The sequence below is a fragment of the Ovis aries genome, chromosome 20, assembly GCF_016772045.2.
Source record: "Ovis aries strain OAR_USU_Benz2616 breed Rambouillet chromosome 20, ARS-UI_Ramb_v3.0, whole genome shotgun sequence".
NCBI classification, from domain to species: domain Eukaryota; kingdom Metazoa; phylum Chordata; class Mammalia; order Artiodactyla; family Bovidae; genus Ovis; species Ovis aries.
In genome coordinates this window covers 39,184,824-39,209,387 of record NC_056073.1, presented here as the reverse complement: position 1 = coordinate 39,209,387, position 24,564 = coordinate 39,184,824, and the positions used below count along the sequence as shown (strand labels likewise).

General features: G+C 40.3%; 1 protein-coding gene across 1 annotated transcript in view; it reads left to right on the top strand.

Moving 5' to 3' along the window:
* Window positions 1-24,564, top strand: part of CAP2 (cyclase associated actin cytoskeleton regulatory protein 2) — a 147,337-nt gene that overhangs the window by 54,857 nt on the left and 67,916 nt on the right. The window contains exon 4 of the mRNA XM_012101253.4: window positions 5,279-5,356. Within this exon, the coding sequence (XP_011956643.3) occupies window positions 5,279-5,356 (78 nt within the window). The remainder of the gene's footprint in view (window positions 1-5,278; window positions 5,357-24,564) is intronic.

The window sequence follows — 24,564 nt, the reverse complement described above, 5'->3', positions numbered from 1 at the left end:
CTGCACAGGCATCCTAGCTGGATGCTTTTTGCATCTCCTCCAAGTCTTAACCTGTGCCCTCTCTCCCAGTTGCACCTTGCTCATTTTATCATCCACATGGTGCTTTGTGGCCTATAGATTTCCCAATGAAATAATGCAAAGCTTTAATGGGTGTTCAGAGACCAATTGGGCCTCCCCAGGGAGCCAGTTTTCTCTCAGGGGGAGTAGATGAAAATAAGTCATATTAACTGGTGTCTGTATATCCCGAGGCTTGCTTTAAACTGATGATTGAAATTCATTCTCCTACTCTTTCCCCTCAGATGACAGGTCAAGATTGTACCCCAACCTGTCTGTCTAAGAATTCCAGTTGCCCAAGTGAAAATTGATAGAATCCAAGCAAAATGCACAACTTTGCCTCTTACCAACACTGTCCCTTTCCTCTCTGCACACACGTGCTCACAGGCAGATAGATGTGCATGTATATCCGCAAAGGTCACTGAGGCGCTCTGAGCCTGGCACACGTGTGATGAACAAACTCAGCAGAAACCCTCAATTATTTGTCGTTACTGAAAATCCCTACGTTGGACTTTTTCTTTCACAATGTTTTAAACGGCCTGAGTGAGCCAAATTCTTCCTTTCAAGTTATCAGAACTCAGCAGGTTCAGAGGAATTGTTACTGATGCTGTCTGGTTGAGGGGACTCATGGAACTTTCCAGAAGTAAGAAGCAGGTGGATCAGAATGCCTCAAAGATGGGATAAAAATTCTTTGAAATGTGAATGGATTAGATTAAAAATGAATGTAGTTTAGAGTCTGCTAGTCACGCCCAGAGTTCCGGGGAGCCGGAAGAGGTACACGGCTGAATCCTCAGAAAGATTTGTCTACATAAGCACATCGAAAGGGAGAGTGGACGCAGATAGCTCAATATTCAGCCTTTCTGTCCTCCAACCTCTGCTGCTGTTGTTGAGTGAAAGGCCATGTGGGGGGAGAGACTAATTAATGAAATTGGCCATCTTCACCTAATCAGACCTGCCAGAAAATTGTTCTGTTAACAAAGAGCTAAATGTTGTTGCTCAGGAAAGTAAAAAAGGGCAGTGATAGTGTTCATCTTGGGATAACTGCAAAAATATTGTTAATGCCACCTCTGAGCTGCAATTTTAACTGTAGCAGTCAGGCAATCCCAAATTGCTGTTCCCACAGCAACTATGATTCAGCTGACTCCACAAGGCTTGTCATAGATGAGGACCATACTTCTGTATCATCATTGTGGGAGAAGTGCAGTTCTTTTATTTATGTCTAAGCCATGGAAAGTTTTATTTCATAAGCTTCTATTTGGAAATGTGGTTATTAGAGACTGACAAAAGTCCTTCTGAACCACTGAAAATAAATGTTTTGATGTATGGATAAGCATTCATGCCACTCTTGAGCTTCATATTTGGAAGGTCATAATGGTCTCCAGGACAGTAAAATTTGAAAATCCTCTGTTTCCCTAAGGAATATCCAAAATTTGAGATTTTTGAGCAACATAATCCCAGCACTCAGACTGCCAGGACAAAGAGATGGTGTACTCCAAAAAGGAAAATATACCCTTATTTAAATATTCATAAGATTTAATCTGTTATGTTTATGATGATGAATTTGTCATTCTAAATGTAAATGATCTACAAATCTTGGTTTTATTTTAAGCATTTTCTTGTCAGTAAGGGGGAAAAAAAAACCTTGGATGAGAAAGGAGAAAAGTTAAGCATTCCCTTTTCCTGTCTCCTATTCTATCAGGCCCTAGAAGATTAGGATGAACACTTTTGCTTGAAGTGGAAAATAAACCAGTCTCCAGTAAGGTGGCAAAATGCTCAAGGAATCACCCACAGGGTTACTAGAAATGGTGTGTCAGAGAGGAACAGAGCAGGCAAAGAAAAGTCATGGGCTTTCCCTCAGAGGAAATGAGATAATGAACAGAAACAGAGTTCTCGCTATGGCTTAATTAGAGTGTAACTTAGACTCTTAAAACTTAATAAGAGTATTAGCATATTTTTCGGAGAAGGCAATGGTAACCCACTCCAGTACTCTTGCCTGGAAAATCCCATGGAGGGAGGAGCCTGGTAGGCTGCAGCCCATGGGGTCGCTAAGAGTCAGACATGACTGAGCGACTTCACTTTCACTTTCCGCTTTCATGCATTGGAGAAGGCAATGGCAACCCACTCCAGTGTTCTTGCTGGGAGAATCCCAGGTATGGAGGAGCCTGGTGGGCTGCTGTCTATGGGGTCACACAGAGTCGGACCCAACTGAAGCAACTTAGCAGCAGCAGCAGCAGCATATTTTAAAAATATTTTTCAGGGGCTTCCCAGATGGTGCAGTGGTAAAGAATCCACCTGCTAGTGCAGGAGATGCAAGAGACACAGGTTCAGTCCATAGGTCGGGAAGACCCCCCTGGAGAAGGAAATAGCAACCTGCTGCAGTTTTCTTGCCTGGAGAATTCCAGACAGAGGAGTCAGGTGGGTTACAGTCTGTGGAGCTGTAATGAGTTCGACATGACTGAGTGAGCACACAGCATAGCTTAAGGTGATAGAACAATAAGAATGAAATAAAAAGGGAAATTGAAGTCTAATGAATCAAAATCAAAAACAACATTAATACAGAAATGAAATATAAATTAGTAATGTTAATGTATATGAGACCCTACTGAATATCCGTTGATCAGCAATAGAGAAGTATTGATATAATCATAGTAATTACAGATGACAGATAAGGAAATGAAGGGCAGAGAGAATCTAAAAGGTACGAAATCGTTCAAATATTATACAGTATGAAGATAATTGTTGGAACCCCTGAGTAGAAAATCTAACAAATGGAAGAAAACATATTTTGAAAGATAAAGTTATGTAAGAAAATTTACCATAAACGACCAAATCTATTCCAAGAAATATAACACAGAATGCCCAAAATCCAGACATAACTTAGTTAAGTTGTTAAGCTTCAAGGATAAAGAAATAATTCTTCAGGTGTCAAAATAGAAAAGTCAGTTTCCTACAAAGGAGAAAAAAGTCAAGCTGGCTTAGATTTGCACATTGCCACATTCACTGCTATCCTTTCTGCACATGGTGAGAGAGAGACCCAAGGATGTTATATCTAGACAAGATGTTGTTAAAATATATAGACAGCAGGGAGGCATGCTTCAGACTGAAGAATTTAAGCAACTTTGAAACCTTTTTGAGGAGCATACTTGATAATTGGAGTCTAGCCAGAAAAAAAAAAATCAAAACTCAGAAATGGAGAAGTCATGGTAAAACAACTGGTGAGAACCACTAGGTATGTCTAAATGTAGAAGTAATTCTCAGTAGCTATGGGATTAGCATTACCATAAGAATAATAACTAAAAATGAAAAATGGAGACCAGAGGTAGAAAGAACTGGGAAAGGCCTGTGTTCTTGTCTTTCCCAACAAGGAGTCAATTAGTATCATCTAAAATTACAGTATGTTATTTAAAGTATAAATACATGAGTATTCCAGTCTCTGAATATTTTATATTTTTATCTTAGAATGATCATTTGTGTGCATGCTCAGTTGCTAAGCTGTGTCCAACTCTTTGCAACCCCACAGACTGTAGCCTCCAGGCTCCTCTGTCCATGGGATTCTCCAGGTAAGAATACTGGAGTGGGTTGCCATTTCCTTCTCCAGGGGATCTTTCCAACCCAGCGATCAGACCTGCATCTCCCACATTGACAGGCGGGTTCTTTATCACTGAGCCACCAGGGAAGTCCAGAATGATCATTTAAATCATTTAGAATGATTCACAGTAATTATAGTGCAGAAACTTTTATTTGAAGCTTGTCAGTTCTTTCTCTTTCATCTTTAGTATTCAATTATAATGAAAATTTATACTTTCATTTTAAAAAATAGTACTTAAGGTATGGCCCCATTTTACCAATGTCTGTCTGCATATGGATTTTTAAAGGTGGATACTGTGATGTTCATCTTGTATTAATAATGATTATTTCTAGGTTACGAGGTATTTTTAAAAAATTTTTAATCTTTGTAACTTACGGCATTTAAACAAATATTCTGAATCATTGTGCTTTGTCTTATGAAAACAACTGGATGACTTTGCTTAAAAACTAATTGTGTGTGATATAAACATTTGAAATTATTTTCTTCTTGATACTCTTCTGCAACTTTTTGAATTTAAAAAAATTAAAGAATTAATCAACTAGTTAGGAGTGAGTAGATGGCAAGAATAAGAGAATATGGTACCATATATTTGAAGACTTTCCCACCTGCTCAACTCCTTTTAGGGTGTTGAGTCCAGGTAGATCTGAAGTCTCCTCTAGAGCCATCTAACTGAACAGTTGTAGCAACTACTATTGCTCGGTGAGCATATCTTAAATACTTATTTTTGTTTATTTATTTGGCTGTACCAGGTCTTAGTTGCGACATGCAAATCTTTAGTTGCAGCGTGGGAACTAGATGTGGGATCTAGTTCCCCAACCAGAGATCAAACCTGAATCTTCTGCATTGAGAGCAGAGTCTTAGCCACTGGGCCATCAGGAAAGTCCCAGGTGACCGTATCTTTATGGGGATGGCTTAAGGGACAATTTTCTTTCCATTATCAAGTGTAGAACAAATTGGGCTATGAAAGAAACACCCTTTGGAAAATAGTTACACTTTGGGGCTCAAAAAAATTTTTAATAGCTTCGTTAAGATATATTTCACATATCATAACATTCACTCTTTTAAAGTATATGATTTGGTGATCCTCAGTATATTCACCCTCTTGTGAAGCCATCACCACTGTCTAATTCTGGAACATTTTCATTACCCCCGAAAGAAGCTCCATACTCATTAGCAGTCACTGCCCATTCCTCCCTGCCGCCAGCCCCTGGCAACCAGTAATCTACTTTCTCTCTGTAGTTGTGCTTATTCTGGACATTTCATATAAACGGAATCATACAAATGTGGTCTTTTGTGACTGGCTTCATTTGCTCAGCATAATGTTTTCAAGGTTCCCCCCATGTTGTAGCATGGATCAGCACTTCATTTCTTTCTATTGCAGCGTAATATTCCATTGTTATGGATATATCACATTTTGTTTATCCATTCATCAGTTGATGGACATTCTGGTTCTTTCTGCTCTCTGGCTATTATGAATAATGATGCTGTGAGCATTTATTTACAAGTTTTTTGTGTGGACAGGCATTTTCATTTTTCTTGGATATATACCTAGAGATGGGATTGCTGGATCATATGGTAAGTCTCTGTGCAGGCACTCACACAATTAAACTGTTCCCTTTTTGTTTTTGTTGCCAGGCAGAAATGGTGCATAGTGCTTTCCAGGCCCAGCGAGCTTTCCTTCTGATGGCCTCTCAGTACCAGCAACCCCAAGAGGTAAGAGTGTATCCTGAGAACCGAGGGTGCCCGGGGAATGGGCAGTGTAAGATAGAAAATAGACAAGCAACAGAACCAGTTACTGTGAGACACATCCTGAAAATGAGATGCGTAGGACTGAAAGTTCTGTCTCTAATCCAGATCATAGTACAAAACATTTCTTCAGCCTTTACAGTCTTACTATGATCAAATTTATGCTGTGACATTCGACATCACCTATTTAAAGGGTCAGTTTACCTATGTGGCCTGTAGTCTATTCGTTTTTACTAGTCTCACAACCAATTTGTAATTTAGGGAGTATTTACTACTAATTTTTAGTTCATACTTTGTGCTTCTTTGTTATCAAAAACTGCTAGATTGCTGCTTCTCAAACTCTAATCTTCATCTGAGTCAGTCTGGATTCAGTGATTTGTTAAAGTGCGGAGTCTGGGTCATAGGTCTAGAATAGAGCCCAGGAGTCTATAGTTCTAACAAGCTCTCGGTGATGCTGATCCTGCTGGTCTGTTGCTACATTTTGAGTAGCAAGACTCAGGCATCTCCACCTGAAATGCCCACCAGCACAAAATCCTTTCATAGACAAATACCAAGCTCGTGTTCTTTATTCCTGTCGTGTCTATATCAAAGCAGGCTGTTATGCTGCATTAACAAACATTCGTAAAATCTTAGTGATTTGCAGCCCTGATTGATAGTGATGACATCCAGCTCCAAATTCCCTGTCTCATTTTGGACTAAGACACATGGTTCTTATAGTCTCTATTACAAAGGATTTCAAATTTTTCAACATTGATCTATAGGAAAAAGTGTATTTTATTTCACTATCCAGTTGCACAAAACAACAGTTGTAATGTGCATTTCGTTATGATGTATTTCACATAGTCCATTCCATTGCTCTGTTCTTTTCTTCTTTTTCAAAGATTGTCACCCACTGAATTGATTTCATGATGTACTTATGAGTCATCCCATCTTGCACCTTGTAAGCACCCCTCTTGTCTTACAGGCATATTACAGTGATCCTGATATAGAACAACTTGTGAAACATGTGCAGAACATCTCATGCTTTTCTCCCCTTGTTGTAATTTTTAAAAATGATCTTTGGGCAAAAGATTGTTCTAATCCTTACAGTAGTGTCGCTAAGAATTCTAGTGACACAGAAGAGCAAATACTGTACAATCGCACTTATATGAGGGATCTTAGTTAGTCATATTCTCAGAGACAGAAAGTAGAATGGTGATTACCAGGAGCTGTGGGGAGAAACAGATTGTTGTTGAATGGATAGATGGGTTTCCCTTCTGCAAGATGAGAAAGTTCTGGGGATCTGTTTCATGACAGTGTGCATATACTGAACACTGCTGAACTGTGCACTTAGGAAAAGGCATATATAGGAAGCCTTTTTGGGTATTACAGACCAGGTGCTGCCAAACTATGGCCCATGGCTCAGATGCCTGCTTTTTTGAATTACATGTTACTAGAACATGGGGAAAAAAAAGGACTCTAGTGACAATTTATCAAGCCCATCTTTTCCCAATTGATGGAGTCTCACGTAAAAAATGGCCAAGAAACCCCTTTTCTATATGTGTAGAATTTTGGTGCATTCAGCTCTTCACTGGGTCCAGGGAAGATAGGATATTTCTAATTTGCGAGCATGAAAAATGAAGTTCAGTGATAAATTTTAATGCCCTGGCCATGGAATCTAGACCTGGGCCCATTACTTTACTCACCATCCAAAGCTCTCTTCATGGATACTACACATAAAAAGAGCTGTGATGCATAGACATTTACAAGAGTTATGCGGTGAAATAAAACTGTAGAAGATGTTTATAGTTAGTAGGGAGAGGTGAAACAAGTGCTTTTGGCATGGAGACATCTCCCATCACCTGGGAGAGGTGTGGAAGGTGATCTTTAATCATCTCTACCTTTTGTCATTGTTCATTCGCTCAGTCATGTCTTACTCTTTGTGGTTCCATCGACTGTGGCGTGCCATGCTTTCCTGTCCTTCACTCTCTGCTGGAGTTTGCTCAAATTCATTTCCGTTGAGTTGATGATGGCATCCAACCATCTCACCCTGTCACCCCCTTCTCCTCCTACCATTAATCTTTCCCAGCATCAGGGTCTTTTCTAATGAGTTGGCCCTTTGCATCAGGTGGCCAATGTATCGTAGCTTCAGTATCAGTCCTTCCAATGAATGTTCAGGGTTGATTTCCTTTAGGATTGATTGGTTTAATCTTGCAGGCCAAGGGTCTCTCAACAGCCCCACAGTTCGAAAGCATCAATTCTTCAGCTCAGCCTTCGTTATGGTCCAACTCTTACATCTGTACATGACTACTGGAAAAACCATAGCTTTGATTATATGGATCTTTGGTCAGCAAAGTGATGTCTCTGCTTTTGAATATGCTGTCTAGGTTTGTCATAGTTTTTCTTCCAAGAAGCAAGTGTCTTCTAATTTGTTGGCTGCAGTCACCATCTGCAGTGATTTTGGAGCCCAAGAAAATAAAATCTGTCATTGCTTCCACTTTTCCCCCTTCTATTTGCCATGAAGTGATGGGACTGGATGACATGATCTTTTTTTCTTAATGTTGAGTTTCAAGCCAGCTTTTTTTACTTTCCTCTTTCACCCCTATTAAGAGGCTGTTTAGTTCCTCTTAACTTTCTAAGTTAAATAAGCAGGAAAGAAACAATATACAGTCTCATCATACTCCTTTCCCATTTGAACCAGTCCATTGTTCCATGTTCACTTCTAACTGTTGCTTCTTGACCCACGTATGTGTTTCTCAGGAGTCAGGTAAGGTGGTCTGGTATTCCCATCTCTTTAAGAATTTTCCAGTTTGTTGTGATCCACACACTCCAAGGCTTTAGTGGAGTCAATGAAGCAGAAGTAGATGTTTTTCTGGAATTCCCTTGTTTTCTCTGTGATCCAATGAATGTTGGCAATTTGATCTCTCATCTCTACTGTGAGTGACCCCAAAACTTCGGCCACAGCTGAAAATGTAAGTTCTGCTAGTCCAGTGCCTCTAAAGTCCTGGAATGGGCACCACTCAGAAGACAGGCTTGTCACAGGGGTTTTTGGGAGGTCTGCTACCTGGGCCCTTCCACCTTAGTTTTGGACAGATGGGCAGCACCTTTGTGGTAAAGGACCACATCTGTTGTGCTGTAACTCCAGCAGGAAGTGCCTTTCCACCTACAGACACTTCCATATTTTCTTCAACACATCTTATGCTGCTGAGGACCTGACAATGAAGCTGTGTGTGTGTTTGCATGAAATTAATGTGTACCGGTACATAGTGGAAGAAATTAACCCTAGGTTTCCAGCTAAATGGAAGATGATTTATGGCCATTGACTGGCCTGTTGATTTTATTCTATTAAAAAGACTAGGAAATCTGAGTTTTTTAATCCTCCATAAGTAAGAAAGAGTTTCTTCCACCTGCCCTCTCTTTTTCTGTCTTTATTTGACTTGCATTTTAAAAAGAAATATTGGTCACAGCACTGTTTACAATAGCCAGGACATGGAAGCAACCTAGATTTCCATTGGCAGATGAATGGATAAGAAAGTTGTGGTACAAATACACAGTGGAATATTACTCAGCTGTCAAAAAGAACACATTTCAATCAGTTCTAATGAGGTGGATGAAACTGGAGCCTATTATACACAGTGAAGTAAGTCAGAAAGAAAAGCACCAATACAGTATATTAATGTGTATATGTGGAATTTAGAAAGATGGTAACAATGACTCTATATGCAAGACAGCAAGAGACACACATATAAAGAACAGACTTTTGGACTCTGTGGGAGAAGGTGAGGGTGGGATGATTTGAGAAAATAGCATTGAAACATGTATACTACCATATGTGAAATGGTAGTATACATTGATCAGTTCAATTTCTGTGCATGAAACAAGGCACCCAAACCTGGTGCACTGGGACAACCCAGAGGGATGGGATGGGGAAGGAGGTGGGAGGTGGGGTATGGGATGGAGGACACATGTACACCTGTGGCTGATTCATGTCAGTGTATGGCAAAAACCACCACAATATTGTAATGTAATTAGCCTCCAAATTAAAATAAATAAAATAGTTTAAAAAATAAATGAATTAGTTTTTTAAAATAAATAAATAAAAGGAAACATTGGGACTTCCTTGGTGGCCTCGTGGTTAACAGTTCACCTTGCTAAGCAGGGGCCACAGATCTCTGATTAGGGAACTAAAGTCCCACATGCTGTGCAATTACTGAGCCCATGTGCTCAGGAGCCCACACTCACCACAGCTAGAAAATCTGTGCCCCTCAATGAAAGATTCTACATGGTGCAACAAAGGTCCAGTGTACTGCAACTAAGACTTGAGGCAGCCAAATAAGTAAATAATTATTAAAAAAAAAGAAAAAGGAGATAGTGCCTTCCTGTGCACTGAGCAGGAATCTAAAACTAATTTTTTGTCCTTTCATTATTTAAAGAGTCTGAGAAATTAGAAGAGAAAGGAGGGTGAGAGACCCCTCCTGTCCGTTCCTCCAGCTAGTGATATGCATGGCCCAGCACAGTGTTCTGCCAGAGCACTCAGTAAGGATTTTCTAAGCTGTGGGGAAGTAATCCAATTTGTTGATAATTTATTAATCTTAAACCAACCAAGAAATCCTAGTAGTTAACCTTAGTACTTAAGCTAATTACTTAGGTACACTGAGAGATTCCGATTATTTATGGGTTTATGCCCATAGGTTTGAGATTTTAAAAATATATATATTAATTTGTGAGGGTGGTCAAGGGTAGAATCTTTGGACTTGGGCCTACCTGGATTTGAACCCCAGATCTTCTACTCCTTAGCTTTGTGAATCCAAATGCAAGAAAAACAAAAAGGATCATCTTTTTCTTTTTTTTTTCTGGATGGCTACTGGCAAATTAATCTAATAAAGTCCACAAGAAACTCCCACTGAACTGAGCCACTCTCACTAAACCAACTTGTCAAGTTACCCACTTAAGAAAGCAGTTAAATTCTCTTAGCCCATGTTTCCTTATTTTTAATAGGGATAATAGTTCTTATCTCATAGAGTTATTATGAGGATTGAATGAGAAAAAATATGCAAGGGTCAAGTGATTGAATAGGAGACTTTGTACTAGTTCAGTCAGTTCAGTTCAGTTCAGTCACTCAATTGTGTCCGACTCTTTGCGACCTCATGAATCGCAGCACGCCAGGCCTCCCTGTCCATCACCAACTCCCGGAGTTCACACAGACTCACGTCCATCGAGCTGGTGATGCCATCCAGCCATCTCATCCTCGGTCGTCCCCTTCTCCTCCTGCCCCCAATTCCTCCCAGCATCAGAGTCTTTTCCAATGAGTCACCTCTTCGCATGAGATGGCCAAAGTACTGGAGTTTCAGCTTTAGCATCATTCCTTCCAAAGAAATCCCAGGGCTGATCTCCTTCAGAATGGACTGGTTGGATCTCCTTGCCATCCAAGGGGCTCTCAAGAGTCTTCTTCAACACCACAGTTCAAATGCATCAATTCTTCAGTGCTCAGCCTTCTTCACAGTCCAACTCTCACATCCATCCATGACCACAGGAAAAGCCACAGCCTTGACTAGGCAGACCTTAGTCAGGTTAGTCCAACTGCTTTAAGCAGAAGTCCCTAATTCTCATTTTTCTTGCTTACCTGAGGTCTGCTGTGGTGTTTTTGATTAACAGTCTTTCATATGGTCCTTCAGGGACCAGGCATCTTCCATCTTTAGCCCCTTCCTGACTCCAGGCCCTTGGCGACCGACTCGGGAAGGACAGTGCAGGGTCATTCCCCGGCAGGTTTCTGGGGTCAGACCTGAAAGTGGTATATGTCGCCCCTGCCTTCGTTCAGTCTCTCGGACGCTTGTAGTTGCAAGGGTGGCTGGGAAATTTAATCAGCCTGTATGCCGGGAAGGAGGAATTCATGGATTTGGTGAGTATTTAGCCAGTCTGCCAGAGTGGTTAAGTTGGCTTGACTAAAATGAGGTCTGTCTCAGTGGAAATATCTTTCTAAACTCTCAAGTGGGTTTTTCTGGGCTAATCCCCTAGGAGGCATCCAGAGAAAGACAAGAAAACTTTCAAATCTAACCACTGAATTTGTTTTCACTGTACTTGAGTATAGAGAGGTCTAGAGATACAGATACATGTATATAGAGATCTCAACGTTTCTTTTAATTAGAGTGAGTTCATCCCCCGCCCCCGCCTTTTTTTTTTTTTTTTTTTGGCCTCTGTATTGTTTAACAAGGTGTCAAATTATTGTCCAATATTTTGAAATGGCAAGCAAAGTAGTCATGTGACTTTGATCTCAGAACATGCTTTGAGTAAATTAGGTGGAGCTAGTGGCAGGTCTGGATATTGTAAAGAAAAAGCAAACGAATGAACAAAGACAGACTCCCAAGTGTTCCTTAAGTCCCTGCCCAGAAAATGTCACAGCGTAGCTCAGTCACGATTGCTGAATCTTGAAAGATTTGGCCACAATGAGTACTGCCAAGTTCTGTTGTTAGGGGGCATATGACAGGTAACATAATGCAATAGAGCAATTCTGGCCCTAATACAAAGTGAAATGCCTACTTTAAAATATTGCCTTAAAGCTTTCTGTCTTCATGTAAAGGTATCAAGAAAATATTCTGTTGAGTAACTGCTGTTATTTATATGCGTTGAACAAGTCTTTTTAATGGTTTTTTAAATATGTAAGTCTACACTTATCTGGAAAACAGAAAAATAAAACTGCAAGAGAAGTAAAAGGTAACAAGTTTTCATCTTTTGTGTCTTGGTCAGTTATGTTTACATTTGACAGTAGTATTTCCCAGTTTTCAGAGTTTCAAAAAGGACTAGCATCTTAGAACCTAATCAGTGACTCACTTTATGGCCTTTTCCAAGTTAACTGTCTCACTTCATAAATAGGCATGAGTTTGGACTCATTGATATTACTAAGTGGGTGGTTCTCTTAGCTATCAACTCAAAAGCACTCAAAGGCAATGCATTCTTTTAATTTCTGAAGAGATAGGCTTAAACCCAACTGAAATGTCTGCCCAAGTACAATCTATGATGAGCAGGTAAAAACAGGTTACAAACAGAGACAGGATTGAATTTTTTGTAACCAGCAGCTTTCTGAATAGCATTTTGTGTTGTATTTGGAGAAGTGAGGCAAAAAGAAGCCTTTGCTTTTCACATGAGCCTTTCCAGGGCCAGAAAATTGCCTTGGTAATTACACCCGGGCTTCATGTGTAGGCTGGATGTTGATGCTGGTTCATGAAGAATGAAGCACCCGGGAAGGAAGGAGAGGAAGAGGTTTGTGTGATATCATCAGGGTCTGCTTGAGTTGACAGCTTGAAGCTACCCAGTCGGGGCTGAATCCCAACAGGAAAGCGAATCATTAGTTTATCAGGATGCAGAGAGGAGGATAATCAGAAAGGAGGGTAATGCTGTCATTCTTCTGCCCAGACTGTTTGCTTTAGCAACATAAAGCTGTGAATGAGCCTGTGAGCTGTGACAGTGGGTTAGTAGCTTTATAGGTATTTAGAAACCCAGGACTATGGAGGCAAAAGGGATTTGCTAAGATCCTGTCCTGTTGGACATCACTCATGGTGACTATTTTTTTTTTTAATCTGATAAGGCACATTAGCTCATTTCTCTTTGTGTAAGACATGAATTAGATAATGAATGATTGCCCAAAGGAAGTGAGGTGGTTATCACACACATGGGATTTGGGGGATTATCCAAGGGGGTAAAGGTTAATAAAGAAGGATAATATCCTTTGTTTTATCCACTATTTCATACTAAATTTGTTACAGTTCCAGACTGCCTCAATGGCAAATTCTGCAAAGAGGTTAGGGCTACGTATATGGCTAGGGAATTTTTCATTCTCCCTTTGAGTCAAGTTTTGGGATCACATTGCATTTTTCATAACATGATTATCAACTATTTTTCATTCTCCACTGTGAAGCTTCCTATCTGTTTGCTAGACACCATAAATCTGATATTTCAAAATTGGTAGGGTTACAAGTTTTTCTCTTACAACTTGATTCAAAAATTAATTTTAAAAGAGGTTATTAACATCGTTCAACAAATCTTTTTAAAAGCCAAACATGTTTTAGCCTTTGGGTTTGCTACTTGTTCGTCATTTCAGCAGCCTTAACATGAGTCTTCTCTGCAAGACGTAGCTTCTATCATCTGTACAAAGCTGTATATGCGAAAATAGCAGACAGGGAGAAGGTAATTCCAGCTGGCATTCCAGTCTGGATCCGCTGTCATAAATTACTTAGCAGAGGGCATGGTCCGTTACTTTTTATGGTCATGTTCTATATTTGTATGTGCTGCGAGTTGGGTCACATGACAAAACCATCATTTGATATTAGTGTTTATGTGCACCAGCCAGTGAGGGCTGGATTTAAGCTACACTCTGCAGCACTTTTAATCTGTACACTTAGCTCTTAATTGAAAATGCAGACACTTCCCTAAGTACTAAAATTACAAATACCTCAGAATAAGTTTTACATAATTATTTTTAGGAGAAGACAAACTACTGTATAGTCTCACTAATTGAAATGCACTGTGCCTTCCAGAGATTTGAAAACATAAATTTTGAACAGGAACAGGCCAACATTGCCAGAATAATAAAGACCCATATTCACCACTTAATGTCTTCCAGCCCCTCTCCTAAGTTGAACAAGAGAGCATCTTACTGATGACAGTGTTTTTAGTGAGGATGCCTTTCCCAAACTAATGGAGAGAAGAAAGCACACACATGCTTTCCCCCTTCTGTTTCCCACTTTGCTTCCCCCCAACTGGCAGCAAACACCTAGAGAATGTACTCCTTCCTGGACGATTACCTCTTTTCATAAACTGAACAGGAAAAAAGAATGTTCTTGTCAGGTTTTTGGTAGATTAACTGCTGCCAGGATTAGTGTTTCTATATCTGGAATCGCTTATTAGGTAAATTTGCCTGTTAAGTAGTTACTTCAGATCTTTGTTAAACCCTGTTTACCTTACATATCCCAGCCCTCTTTAATTTCCTCCACTCTATTAATTTATTTCTTGGGTCTTTTTTTTTTTTTTTAGCCAAACATTTACCAAATCCCCTGCTATATAGCAGTCACAGCATTTGGCATTTCTGCATCTATCATTAGCTCATTTGTGGGAGAAAATACTTTGGGAAAATAAGGTCTGAGTGATGTTATTTATCATGATTCATATATTTCTGTACTTTGCCCTTATCTTTGTAATTACTGTGCTCTTTACCACCATGACCACTATTTGAACTTTCCTACCTACTCTCCTCTAATAAGGAACATATTCAACATGCCTTCTGATGGTCTCTTTATAGCTTTGAACTTCCCAGCACCTTTACAGTAGTTTCTGTCAACACAGAAGTAACTCGTTTACATGACATTTTAGGAACATCCCACCGTTAACTTTTTGTGCATGTTTTCCATCCCCTCAACAAGATTCTAAGAGCTTCAGGGAGCTTGAAAGTTGGTGTGTCTTTGCTTTTATGACTCGTTGTAGTCTTAACTATATTTTGTTTGATGTCAAGTTTGATTAAAAAAAGACCAGCTCCGGCTTCTGACACTTTGGGTTGGTTTGAGGAATAAAAGCTAGGTTAATAGATTCCAGTAGTAGAGGAAGGGAATGGAAGAACAGGGTGAAATGACGTTTTTATTTAGTGGTACTGTTATCTTAAAAAACGAAAGAAAACTTGATATTGGGAGATTTATATAGTATGAATTGAGATATCAGTTGAAGGTATAACTGCTAAAATGTAAGCTGTGGATCAGCCACATCAGATTCGCCTTGAAAAAGTGTTCTTCAGGGGAATTTGGAAAAGGGAAAGTTAGGGGAAGAACAGGGGGCCTGGGGTTAGGAAGGCATTTCATTTCAAGGATGCCGTTTCACTGCTGCACGCTGTCACAAAACGAGTGCCTCTGAGGCTACCACTGAATGTTTCGTTTCTGGATGTTCAGAGCAAATGACAAGAAATGAGCTCGGCCAGATTTGGGTGACAGATGTAGCTCAAGCATTCAGTGATGATAGAATATAGGTTCTGAGAAGTGTGCTGATTCAATTCACACGGGCTGTGGAGATCCAGCTGGCCTGGTATTTAAATGCTGTTGAAAATATTCCAATTAGATTTCCCTATATAGAGTTTTCATGTAAATTGTGAAGAGTGGTACTTTCTTGAGGCGATGACATTGTTGTGAGTGTCCAGCATCAGTCCTCTAAAACTGGTAATTTCACAGTTAGAACCGAAGTGACTGCAGTGCAGAAGAACTTCAGGCTTGAGCCCATCTTCGTCCATCTGGATTCTCTACATAGGATAATGGGTAGCGCCTCACCCAAATTGGATTTCAGTTGGTTCAAACAGCAGGAGTCCCATCATTTCCTTTGGCTGGATAGCTTACGGTTCAATGTGTTTAGTGTTCCTTTTGGAAACTCATAAGTTGGAACAGGAACAAGGATATAATTTGAAACTTCACATTACCAACCTGACAGCAAATGAAGCACAGAGAGGGCGAAATACACATAATAAAAACCAAGGTACAGCTAACACATTATCATTATTTAAAACGGGGGACCGTAGCTCCAAGTCCTATAAAGAGGTTATAAATATATTGTTAACTTTGAGTCCCTAATGGATTTTAGAGCTTCCATGATGGCTCGGTGGTAAAGAATACACCTGCAATGCAGGAGATGCAGGAGATATGGGTTTGATCCTTCCCGAGTCAGGAAGATCCCCTGGAGAAGGAAACGGCAACCCACTCTAATATTCTTGCTGGAAATCCCATGGATAGAGGAGCCTGGCAGACTACAGTCCATGGGTTGCAAAAGGGTTAGACACAACTGAGCAGCTGAGCAACAACTACAAATGAATTTTAACTTCATATGCCACTCGGTTAATATTCTGAAAGAGATAGGAATACCAGACCACCTAACCTGCCTCTGGAGAAACCTAAATGCAGGTCACGAAGCAACAGTTAGAACTGGACATGGAACAACAGACTGGTCCCAAATAGGAAAAGGAGTACGTCAAGGCTGTATATTGTCACCCTGCTTATTTAACTTATATGCAGAGTACATCATGGGAAACACTGGGCTGGAAGAAGTACAAGCTGGAATCAAGATTGCCAGGAGAAATATCAATAACCTCAGATATGCAGATGACACCACCCTTATGGCAGAAAGTGAAGAGGAACTAAAAAGCCTCTTGATGAAAGTGAAAGAGGAGAGTGAAAAAGTTGGCTTAAAGCTCAACATTCAGAAAACGAAGATCATGGCATCTGGTCCCATCACTGCATGGGAAATAGATGGGGAAACAGTGTCAGACTATTTTTCTGGGCTCCAAAATCACTGCAGATGGTGATTGCAGCCATGAAATTAAAAGACGCTTACTCCTTGGAAGAAAAGTTATGACCAACCTAGATAGCATATTGAAAAGCAGAAACATTACTTTGCCAACAAAGGTCCCTTTAGTCAAGGCTATGGTTTTTCCAGTAGTCAGGTATGGATGTGAGAGTTGGGCTGTGAAGAAAGCTGAGTGCCGAAGAACTGATGCTTTTGAACTGTGGTGTTGGAAAAGACTCTTGAGAGTCCCTTGGACTGCAAGGAGATCCAACCAGTCCATCCTAAATGAGATCAGTCCTGGGTGTTCTTTGGAAGGAATGATGCTAAAGCTGAAACTCCAATACTTTGGCCACCTCATGCGAAGAGTTGACTCATTGGAAAAGACTCTGATGCTGGGAAGGATTGGGGGCAGGAGGAGAAGGGGACGACAGAGGATGAGATGGCTGGATGGCATCACCGACTCGATGGATGTGAGTTTGAGTGAACTCTGGGAGTTGGTGATGGACAGGGAGGCCTGGCAAGCTGCAGTTCATGGAGTCGCAAAGAGTTGGACACGACTGAGCAACTGAACTGAACTGATATCATAGCTTACCTATCTGAAACTGAAATTGGCTATAGTAAATAGTCATCAATAAAAATTTACTTGACATTTTTAGAATTTGAAGGACCTTTTTATAGAGACATACTGGATAATTCATTATCGTTAAAATACGTTTTGTGGGAAAATGAGAACTCTTGCCTTTCCTTTTTCTCTTTTGTCAGGATTTCTCTGGTCTGGGACAGAGACATTCAGAATCATTCTATATTCTCTAATACTGTACCTGAGACTGAGCCATCTTTTTTTTTTAATGTTGTTGTCTAGTTGCTAAGTCGTGTCAGACTGTAACCCCAAGGACTGTAGCCCACCAGGCTCCTCTGTCCATGGGATTTTCCAGGCAAGAGTATTGGAGTGAGTTGCCATTTCCTTTCCCAGGGCATCTTCCTGGATCAGGGATTGAACCCGCGTCTCCTCCATTGGCAGGCAGATTTGTTACCGCTGAGCCACCAGGGAAGCCCAAGGAACCAAAGAGTCACAGCATTCAGTGATCTGTGTCTGAGACAGGACTTTTGTTTCTGATCATTCCAATCAACTTTCCTTTGTTGATATCTGGAGATGTACTTGGTATGGATTGGAGTACTCTCTTGGGTCACAGAAGAGCAATGGGAAGAAAGAGAACTGAGAAGGATCAGCATATCTCCTTTTTTATGTCAGTCAGGAGGGAGAGAGGAGGTTGTCAGCCAGGCACGTGGCTGTGCACCTGGGGACTTTTTAGCACATGACTTCCCTGAACCACTCTGCGCTTATTTTCTTCTTTGTGTTTTTGTCCATCATTTGTAGCCCCAAGGCCCTGAAAGTGTTAGAAAGTAGGTGTTAGTTAATAAGAAGGTAGCAATAAAGGAGTGAAACTGTGAAATACAGGGCTGTCTGTCGTGTTACAACATGTCGTGAAACCACCTTTATTTCCTTTGATTTGTTATTAATATCTTTATTTCCAGTCAGGTTCCCCTAAACTTTGTTGTTTTCCCTAGATCGATTGACTCATCATGCTCTTAGGTTGCCCCTGGCACCACAACAGTTTGATTGTTGACTTAGGTTGTGAGTAATGCCTTCAGTGACTGCCAGTCAGTACCAGGGAGGGATCGATACAATAGAATGTGATTATTCAGTACTGCCGAGTGATGAACACCCAGCCCTGTGTCCAGTGGCCGTAGTAGGTGCTCAGTAAGAGGCTGAGTGAGTTAACCATCTAAAGCCAACAGGACATTCAAGATGATTAAGACCTTCTCCCCAGATCACTTATTAAATGAATGCCTGGGAACCTTCTCTTATCTTTGTGGAAACAAACAGTACATGGAAAGTCAACCCCAATTGCTTTTTACAGTGAGATAATCTCAGTGCGACTGGAAGAGGAGAGTGTTCTCTCTGTAGTTATTGGGTAGATATTCTCTGGCAAAAAGGAGATTCATACTCAACAAGACCATAGGAAGACCTTAGCATAATCATCTCCTGGCCTATAAAAATAAATATTATTATTTCCATATAGATAAGGAATAAAACACAGAGAGATTACTTGTCTAGTATCCCTCAATAAAGAAAAAAAAAATTGAATGCCAGGTTTTTCTAATTCTAACTCTGAATTTATCACCTCAGTCTGTCTTTTGTTTGGCTTTTTGGTTCCTTTTAATTTTCTTTAAAATGCTAATTAAATTATGTTCTTCCTACCTGAACATCAAGATAATTGGCTTATAAGATCTCCCAATGTGTGACTGTCACCACACATTTCACCCGTGATCTTTTTTTTTTTTTTTTTTTTTGCTCTGAAAGGTTTTAGGTGGTTTTAATCTTGTTTGTTTTTTTCCTATGTGGAACATTTATTTCACTAATAATGGGACTTCAAGATAGATTTAGCTCATTTAAAAGAATACATTTGCTGAAATTTCCATGACCTTCTCATTTTCTTGACCTCAAAGAGGATGAACATCATTCCATTTTGTCCCTGATTTTTTTTTGGTTTTGTTTTTTTAAAAAGTGAATTTAAGAAATTCTAAAGGTAATAAATACTATGCTCAAATGACTTACAGTATTTCACACCCTTCTCGGTTCTATGTCAAAGTATTTTTTCTGCTTTTCCCATAGAACATAATTAAATATTCACATTTTCTCATATCAAGCAAATTTTAATAGTGTAATTTTAAGGGACATATACTGTATCCAATAATTATATATGATACTATTTAATTGGGCATTCTATTTCTGAGTTACATTTGGTTGATCATAGATTCTTATGATCCATATCTTAATTTTTTATTCTATTCTCCAATAAAAGTTCAGTTCAGTTCAGTCGCTCAGTCATATCTGACTCTTTGTGACCCCATGAATTGCAGCACTCCAGGCCTCCCTGTCCATCACCAACTCCCGGAGTTCAGTCAGAGTCGCGAAAATCGAGTCAGTGATGCCATCCAGGCATCTCATCCTCTGTCGTCCCCTTCTCCTCCTGCCCCCAATCCCTCCCAGCATCAGAGTATTCTCCAATGAGTCAACTCTTCGCATGAGGTGGCCAAAGTACTGGGGTTTCAGCTTTAGCATCATTCCTTTCAAAGAAATCCCAGGGTTGATCTCCTTCAGAATGGACTGGTTGGATCTCCTTGCAGTCAGAGGGACTCTCAAGAGTCTTCTCCAACACCACAGATCAAAAGCATCAATTCTTCAGTGCTCAGCCTTCTTCACAGTCCAACTCTCACATCCATACATGACTACTGGAAAAACCAGAGCCTTGACTAGACGGACCTTTGTTGGCAAAGTAATGTCTCTGATTTTGAATATGCTATCTAGGTTGGTCATAACTTTTCTTCCAAGGAGTAAGTGTCTTTTAATTTCATGGCTACAGTCACCATCTGCAGTGATTTTGGAGCCCCCCAAAATAAAGTGTGACACTGTTTCCACTGTTTCCCATCTATTTCCCATGCAGTGATGGGACCGGATGCCATGATCTTAGTTTTCTGAATGTTGAGCTTTAAGCCAACTTTTTCACTCTCCACTTTCACTTTCATCAAGAGGCTTTTTAGTTCCTCTTCACTTTCTGCCATAAGGGTGGTATCATCTGCATATCTGAGGTTATTGATATTTCGCCTGGCAATCTTGATTCCAGCTTGTGTTTCTTCCAGCCCAGCGTTTCTCATGATGTACTCTGCATATAAGTTAAATAAGCAGGGTGACAATATACAGCCTTGACATACTCCTTTTCCTATTTGGGACCAGTCTGTTGTTCCATGTCCAGTTCTAACTGTTGCTTCCTGGCCTGCATACAGATTTCTCAAGAGACAGGTCAGGTGGTCTGGTATTCCCATCTCTTTCAGGATTTTCCACAGTTTATTGTGATCCACACAGTCAAAGGCTTTGGCATAGTCAATAAAGCAGAAATAGATGTTTCTCTGGAACTCTCTTGCTTTTTCGATGATCCAGCTGATGTTGGCAATTGGCTCTCTGGTTCCTCTGCCTTTTCTAAAACCAGCTTGAACATCAGGAAGTTCACAGTTCACATATTGCTGAAGCCTGGCTTGGAGAACTTTGAGCATTACTTTACTAGCATGTAAGATGAGTGCAATTGTGCAGTAGTTTGAGCATTCTTTGGCATTGCCTTTCTTTGGGATTGAAATGAAAACTGACCTTTTCCAGTCCTGTGGCCACTGCTGAGTTTTCCAAATTTGCTGGCATATTGAGTTCAGCACTTTCACAGCATCATCTTTCAGGATTTGAGACCACTCTACTGGAATTCTATCACCTCCACTAGCTTTGTTCGTAGTGATGCTTTCTAAGGCCCACTTGACTTCACTTTCCAAGATGTCTGGCTCTAGATGAGTGATCACACCATCGTGATTATCCACATCATGTAGATCCTTTTTGTACAGTCCTTCTGTGTATTCTTGCCATTTCTGCTTAATATCTTCTGCTTCCGTTAGGTCCATACCATTTCTGTCCTTTATCGAGCCCATCTTTGCATGAAATTTTCCCTTGATATCTCTAATTTTCTTGAAGAGATCTCTAGTCTTTCCCATTCTGTTCTTTTCCTCTATTTCTTTGCATTGATCGCTGAAGAAGGCTTTCTTATCTCTTCTTGCTATTCTTTGGAACTCTGCATTCAGATGTTTATATCTTTCCTTGTCTCCTTGGCTTTTCGCGTCTCTTCTTTTCACAGCTGTTTGTAAGGCTTCTCCAGACAGCCATTTTGCTTTTTTGCATTTCTTTTCCATGGGGATGGTCTTGATCCCTGTCTCCTGTACAATGTCATGAACCTCATTCCATAGTTCATCAGGCACTCAGTCTATCAGATCTAGGCCCTTAAATCTATTTCTCACTTCCACTGTATAATCATAAAGGATTTGATTGAGGTCATACCTGAATGGTCTAGCAGTTTTCCCTGTTTTCTTCAATTTCAGTCTGAATTTGGTAATAAGGAGTTCGTGATCTGAGCCACAGTCAGCTCCTGGTCTTGTTTTTGTTGACTGTATAGAGCGTCTCCATCTTTGGCTGCAGAGAATATAATCAGTCTGATTTCGGTGTTGACCATCTGGTAATGTCCATGTGTAGAGTCTTCTCTTGTGTTGTTGGAAGAGGGTGTTTGCTATGACCAGTGCATTTTCTTGGCAAAACTCTATTAGTCTTTGCCCTGCTTCATTCCATATTCCAAGTCCAAAGTTGCCTGTTACTCCAGGTGTTTCTTGACTTCCTACTTTTGCATTCCAGTCCCCTATAATGAAAAGGACATCTTTTTTGGGTGTTAGTTCTAGAAGGTCTTGTAGGTCTTCATAGAGCCATTCAACTTCAGCTTCTTCAGCGTTACTGGTTGGGGCATAGACTTGGATCACTGTGATATTGAATGGTTTGCCTTGGAAACGAACAGAGATCATTCTATCGTTTTTGGGATTGCATCCAAGTACTGCATTTTGGACTCTTCTGTTGACCATGATGGCTACTCCATTTCTTCTGAGGGATTCTTGCCCGCAGTAGTAGATATAATGGTCATGTGAGTTAAATTCACCCATTCCAGTCCATTTTAGTTCACTGATTCCTAGAATGTCGACGTTCACTCTTGCCATCTCCTGTTTGACCACTTCCAATTTGCCTTGATTCATGGACCTGACATTCCAGGTTCTATGCAATATTGCTCTTTACAGCATTGGACCTTGCTTCTATCACCAGTCACATCCACAGCTGGGTACTGTTTTTTCTTTGGCTCCATCTCTTCATTCTTTCTGGAGTTATTTCTCCACTGACCTCCAGTAGCATATTGGGCACCTACTGACCTGGGGAGTACCTCTTTCAGTATCCTATTATTTTGCCTTTTCCTACTGTTCATGGGGTTCTCAAGGCAAGAATACTGAAGTGGTTTGCCATTCCCTTCTCCAGTGGACCACAATCTGTCAGACCTCTCCACCGTGACCCGCCGGTCTTGGGTTGCCCCATGGACATGGCTTAGTTTCATTGAGTTAGACAAGGCTATGGTCCTAGTATGATTAGATTGACTAGATTTCTGTGAGTATGGTTTCAGTGTGTCTGCCCTCTGATGCCCTCTTGCAACACCTACCATCTTACTTGAGTTTCTCTTACCTTGGGCGTGGGGTATCTCTTCATGGCTGCTCCAGCAAAGCACAGCCGCTGCTCCTTACCTTGGATGAGGAGTGGTGGCTGTGTGGGCGCAGAAGGGCCTAGAGGAGCCATCCCACATTGAAGGTCAGGAAGGGTGGTGGGAGGAGATACCCCTCAACCAGTAAATGTAAGCCTGTACATATAAAACATTTTTTTTGTATTTATAAAGTGGAATGAGTAGAGAAGATCATCAAATAATAATCAGTCTTTATGCAGAACAAACACCCTCCAGTGTCCTCAGCTAAGCTTAGGGAGAAATACTGAAGAGATGAGGTGAAAGGATTTTTTCAAGAGGTGAAATTCTAAAAGAAATTTAACGCACAGGGGTTGGGTCATGGCTTGCCTCTTTTATTGCTATTGTTTATGAGAAAAAAACTTTACTCATATAATATTGCTGAAATAGAATTAAGTTGATATTGTTTTTCTAATATTTATGAGTATTGTTGTGCTTCCCTAGTGGATCAGTGGTAAAGAATCCAGCTGCCAATCTAGGAGACATGGGTTCTATCCCTGGGTTGTGAAGATTCCCCGGAGGAAGAAATGGCAACCCACTCCAGTATTCTTGCCTGGGAAATCCTAAAAGCCTGGTGGGTTACAGGCCATGGGGTCTCAAAAGAATTGGACACAACTTAACAACTAAACAACAACATGAATGCTCTGGGTATATGTTTATTAAATGTGACTTTGTCCCCCATATATGATAGATATTGGTGCTAGACCTATTTCTATTGAAAAGAAAATATTTTCAATTCTGTCATTCAGGTTGTCTCATACACCGGCTATTGCAATTTTCATTTTTGTTTCTCTTTGTTCAGCTTTATCTCTGTTCTTTATTCAGGCATGTCTTGAGAAGAGTTTGTTATCCAATTACTAGCTTTATTTCTTCTTGCAACTTCTTCACTGTTATCATATATATATTTTTTTATGTTGCTTGGGACACAAATATTTACTATTTTAGATAGGTTGTGTCTTTTGCAATCCTATAATGATCCTTCATGGAGTTTTATTCAGAATACTTTTTTTAATCTGATAGCATTATAAGTTTTCTTATTTATTTGATCTCCTCCTAATTTCTTTGGGAAACTTATCTAATCAATCATTCCCTTCTTTCTCTCCCTACTGACTCCTGTTTAATCTGCAAACCAAATCGTTTCTCTCTTCTTTAAAAGATAAAAATGGCTTCCTTGACCACCTGCACCATCTCTTTCCTCCCTTTGCTAGCTGATGTCTCAGGAAGACTGTCCTTCCTCTCCGTCACTTCTCTGTCGCTGTTCCGTCTCCTTCATCTGTCCTCTCTCCTTATCATTTTACCAGAAAAGCCTTTCTCGTTGGTGTGATATCTTCCTAATTGTCCTCATTCCATTCACCTTCCTTAAAGAATGTTTACCAATGACTGTCCTTCTCCTCAAAGATTTTCCGTCCTTTGGGAGTGAGCTTTATTCTTTCTAAGTTGTCTGTTTCATTTAATTTCTTTGTCTGACTTCTCTCCCTTCCTCTGCCCTTTAAATGTATATATTCCTTCAAAATTTCATTCTTTGTCAGCCAAGTAGGATTTTCTTGAGTATAGTCTGTCCCTGGTCGATTTCAACCATGTCCCTGGTAGTATCTGGCACGCCTACACTAGTGGTGCCAACTGTCCATCTCCAGACTCCAGGCCTTACTCCTTAATCCTGGGTCTGGATTAATGCTGCGCGAGCTGTAA